Source organism: Ochlerotatus camptorhynchus, unplaced genomic scaffold, assembly GCF_037179485.1.
Source record: "Ochlerotatus camptorhynchus isolate MF236.1 unplaced genomic scaffold, CSIRO-AGI_Acam_v1.1 ptg000276l, whole genome shotgun sequence".
Taxonomy (NCBI): domain Eukaryota; kingdom Metazoa; phylum Arthropoda; class Insecta; order Diptera; family Culicidae; genus Ochlerotatus; species Ochlerotatus camptorhynchus.
Genome location: NW_027040765.1, coordinates 78680 through 82947, shown reverse-complemented (window position 1 = coordinate 82947; position 4268 = coordinate 78680). Strand labels below are relative to the sequence as shown.

At 43.7% G+C, this 4268-nt stretch overlaps 1 protein-coding gene and 1 pseudogene across 1 annotated transcript; one reads left to right on the top strand and one right to left on the bottom strand.

Moving 5' to 3' along the window:
- The first annotated feature begins 625 nt into the window (after window positions 1-625).
- Window positions 626-1790, top strand: LOC135706268 (3-hydroxyacyl-CoA dehydrogenase type-2-like; annotated as a pseudogene).
- LOC135706267 (uncharacterized) lies at window positions 1738-4078 on the bottom strand. Its single transcript, XM_065227834.1, has 4 exons — window positions 3861-4078; window positions 3598-3731; window positions 2654-2777; window positions 1738-2591 (listed from the first exon to the last, which is right to left on the bottom strand). Exons 1-4 carry the CDS (start codon window positions 4011-4013, stop codon window positions 1794-1796), a joined length of 1209 nt encoding a protein of 402 aa, XP_065083906.1. The 5' UTR covers window positions 4014-4078; the 3' UTR covers window positions 1738-1793.
- Between the last annotated feature and the right edge of the window lie 190 nt (window positions 4079-4268).

Here is a 4268-nt window from a genome sequence, read left to right as displayed (position 1 = left end):
CTAATACCCAGAGATAAACACAACCTTGATAAATATTACTCAATCCAAGAAGCATACGATGACAAAAACATTGATACTCTGAAAGATATATGTAAGTTTCTTAAGGAAATCAGTCTAAACATATAATGCTATAAGATTGTAATGCACTGATTCAAATGACAACACAAACAAAAAAGCTACTCCCAATGAAAAACCGACTGGCGTTATAGCGAAAATGCTGTGCCATTTATCAGTGGGTTGTTTTGACAACACCCATAACCAGAAGAAGAAGAAGAAGAAGAGATTGTTCTGCTCATCATTTCGAATGAAATACTATCGAACGTCGTTATCGTACATAAAATGGCACAATGAATGTGATGATGACGTTTTATATCAATCTAGAAATAGAAATATTTCAAATACCATAATCTGACCGCTTTAGTATTGTATTTCTCTGAAAACCTGTGTAATCATCACACCCAGTACAATTGAATGCATGTTTTCTTTTCAAATTCAGCTAGGCTACCTAACTAAAATAATCTTCTCTTTGTATCGCTGCAAAGCGTAAAGGTAACGCAATTATTTTATTTCGACCTGTGGTTATCTCGCCGCCGCCCTGCGATAACACGTCTTAGTATTTTCAAGCAGTCACTTTGGAAGCATGTTAAAGGTTTGGTTGCAATTATTTCATCGAAATTATTTTTTATCTAACGGTCAATTCTAATCTCTGCTGCAGAATGCCGTTTATCTGATAACGGGTGGTGCATTCGGGCTGGGATTTGCCACCGTTGAACGACTTGTTCGGGCCAGTTGTCCTAGCAGATCTACCGTCGTCCAATATGAGAAGATCACTGCGGAACTGGGAAATAATGCGATACTCGTGCCGACGGATGTGAGTAGCTATTACTGCTGTATAATCTGACCAATTCTGCAATGCGATGCTTTTAGCTCTCATCGAAGCAAGATGTGACCAACGCCCTCGATTTAACCTACACGAAACGAAAATCAATTATTTTATTCATGTGTTTCACTTATACATTTTTGCCAAAGAATCAGCCTTATACATTCCATAAGGCCAACCACATAGGTCCTATAGGAATGCATAAAAGGTATGTGTGGCCGCTTATACATTTCATTTGACACATGAGCTTCATTAACTTTTTGCAAGGCGTCTGCTTATTAGTTGACTTATACATTTTATGAATAATCAGCAATAGAAATTTGCCAAAAGGTATAAGGAAATTTCTATCCGTGTAGGATCGTTTTGACCGGTTAGACGTCGTCATTAACTGTGCAGCGATTGGATTCCCCGAGACGCGTACGACCATAGTCTTAGCTCGTTTCAGCAAATTTGAATCTCAACACATTCGGAACTTTCAACGTGATTCGCCTAGCTGCCGGCGTCATTGGTCAAAATGACCCTAATGGCAACGGACAACGAGGAGTGATCGTCAACACGGCTTCGATGTCCAGACGGGACTGACGGCTTACGGGGCATCGAATGCAGCCATCATCGGAATGACCCTACCGATTGCTCGAGATTTGAGCAGCCAAGGCATCCGAGTGGTTACGATCGCTCCCGGTTTGTTCAAAACCAAAATGACCGACGAGCTGCCGAAAGGGTTGACGAAATGTATCATCAGTACCATTCCGTTTCCAAAAACGGCCGGGTCAACCCGTGGAGTTTGCCCAACTGGTACAAGCGATTGTGGAGAACCCCATGCTCAATGGAGAAGTGATTCGATTGGATGCTGCAGCGAGAGTCAACATTTGATTTATTAACGCAATAAACGAACAAAAGATTAACAGAACTCCTAGTCCCTGTAACCCATCATGATCTCGGCATAACCGCGTGCTAGCGTTTCCGAACGTCCCGTAGTTCCTATGTTCATCAGTTTGTGGCAGTACTGGTTGGTGTGGTAAGGGTAGACTACCCTCAGGTGGTACATCATGCCCAGGCTGAAGGCGTACATGAAAAGAACCGTTGGCAATCGATCGATGGCGTTAGCTATCCAGGGTTTAGGTAGGTTGGACTTCATGTACACCAACCAGTACACTTCGATCAGCTCCGATATGGGGTAAGTGAACAGTAGATAGTTCGGATAGAGGCAGTAGGCAGTGCCGCTGATGAATCCGGTGATGGTAGCACGAGCCAGTGGATCAAGTTTGCTGTTTCGAATCAGATAGCAGTTGAAGAACTCGTACAGCGCTTTGTAGCAGGTGAAAAATCCGATTAGTCCGTAATCAAAGCGGGTGGCGATCACCCGGAAGAATTGGACCGGGTTTCTAAATGCCATGGTGATCCGGGGTAGAGCGTTTTTAATCAAGCATACTGCCAGTCCGAAGTAGAAGGATTTCTTGACTTGCATGGTGACGTGTTCCGAACAGGTTCTGTTCGGATGATGCGAACATAGTTGATTGTTCCGCGTCCCGTCGTCGTCGTTGCGTTTCCGGTAGATGCTGGCGAACCAGAAGCGGTTGATTTGCAGATACTCGAGAGCCGGTAGCATGGCGGCGCTGAACATGCTGAAGAGAAGTGTCCCGGCGAGTCTGGATGCGCGAAGGACTTCGGTCGTCTTTCCCCTCAGTCGACGGATCAGGAATTCGATGTACTGTGGAAGAATAAGGGCAAGCGTTGAAATTGGTACGTGGGAGGGAGAGAGAGAGGCGTTACCATGTTGAAGAGTCCGATGCCTTGAGCGTGGACTATCGGCCGAGGGAGGTACTTGCATGTACAGGCACCCAGGAAGGATGGGATGAAGACGAAGAACGGTGCCGAGAAGCGGCCGAGCAGGTTGCTGAAAAGGGAAAGGTGGCGTTATTGACTTTTGATCGATTGGTAGTGGACAATGGAAACATCATTATAAGCTAGGCGTTTAATATGTACACAACCAATCTAGCTCGGGAAAATCTCCAACAGCCGATTACCTCGGCATTTATTTTTGCTGATATCTTTGCAAAATATATGTTTGAAGCAGCGATCTCAACAAAAATCAAATTTGCTAGCTGAGTCTCGGCAATTGTTTTACTGAATCTTAACAAAATAAATTGTAGAACTACTTGGTTGTTTGAATCTCGCCAAAAAACTTTAAGTGTGTATGTATGTATGTTTATTTTTATTATAGAGACAGCTGGTTCGTCTCTTTAGGCGTTCAATATTAGAAGGCATTGGAATGAGTGGCTAGAAATACCTGCCTTCCCTTGAAAGCATAACAGTCCCATTGGAATAGGAAATCATGCAAAGTTTTCGACAGTTATGCGTTTATCGGCAGTGTTGAATCTATTAAGAAAATAAACAGACGTTAGAGAAAAACCAATAGAGCGTAACCCATAGCCCACTTAGTGAAAGGCTTTCGTTATTTGGTTTATTATCATCAAAACCGTTTAACAACTATCCAAATTGTTCGTCCCTCGAAAAGGAATCAGCACTGTCAGAAATGACGTTTGACTTCGATTCAGGTGGGCTACAGCTCAACTAACTGGACTTCAACTAAAACTTAGCCCACTTAAAGATAGCGCAACGAGCGATATTCGATGGAAACTAGCGCCTTTTCTGTAATTTGCTGAAGTGTGTGAAGATATCATTTGTGAATCCATTGTAATGACTTTTCTACTCACTAAAATCCACAAAAGAAGTGGAAACTACCACCCGTCATCGGTAGCCCAGCAATGATACACCAAGCATACTGCGTCACAAAATTCTTCCACACCGCCGGATCATCCCACTGGTTCATTCGGAAAAGCAGCGCCGTCTATGTTTGAGTTGTCAAAATAGATAACAGAACAGTAGCTCGATTAGAAATTTGAACACCACATTAAATTCTTCGACCCGTTAAAGGTCAATCCATATATGTATCTGTTGCATATGGTTCACAAATTACCACCGTTCCCGGTAGGTAGTGTCGCATGGCACCCACAATGCCCTGCCGGATGTAGATTCTTCCCGCTTCGTAGCACGTATAACCGGGATGTAGCATATCCCGGCACGATTTGTCTCGAGTTGCCTCGTAAAAGTACTTGCTCAGGGTGCCCATCACTGCTTCGCACGATCACAACACAAAACACGGGTCACAGAGGTCTCCTGCACTGCACACAGCAACGGTCGAAAATTGAATGTGGCTCCTCGCCTTTTTTCCGAAAGCGATTGTTCCGTTACCGAGTACAAGGACAGGGTTGTACAAACATAAAAAACAAATTATACATCGCGGCATGCTTAAATTGAACTGCGAATGGAACCCTGCCTGCTCCGATTTAAGGGCATTTCTCTGCGAATTAAATTTCGAACCCGA

What these genes read in the sequence shown, in the direction of transcription:
- LOC135706267 (XM_065227834.1), bottom strand. Translation starts at nt 4,013, where the DNA reads ATGGGCACCCTGAGCAAGTACTTTTACGAGGCAACTCGAGACAAATCG. An exon ending in ACTACCTACCGGGAACGGTG is followed by an intron (nt 3,732 to 3,860) that starts GTAATTTGTGAA and finishes ACTCAAACATAG; the next exon opens with ACGGCGCTGCTTTTCCGAAT. An exon ending in CACTTCTTTTGTGGATTTTA is followed by an intron (nt 2,778 to 3,597) that starts GTGAGTAGAAAA and finishes TTCCCTTTTCAG; the next exon opens with CAACCTGCTCGGCCGCTTCT.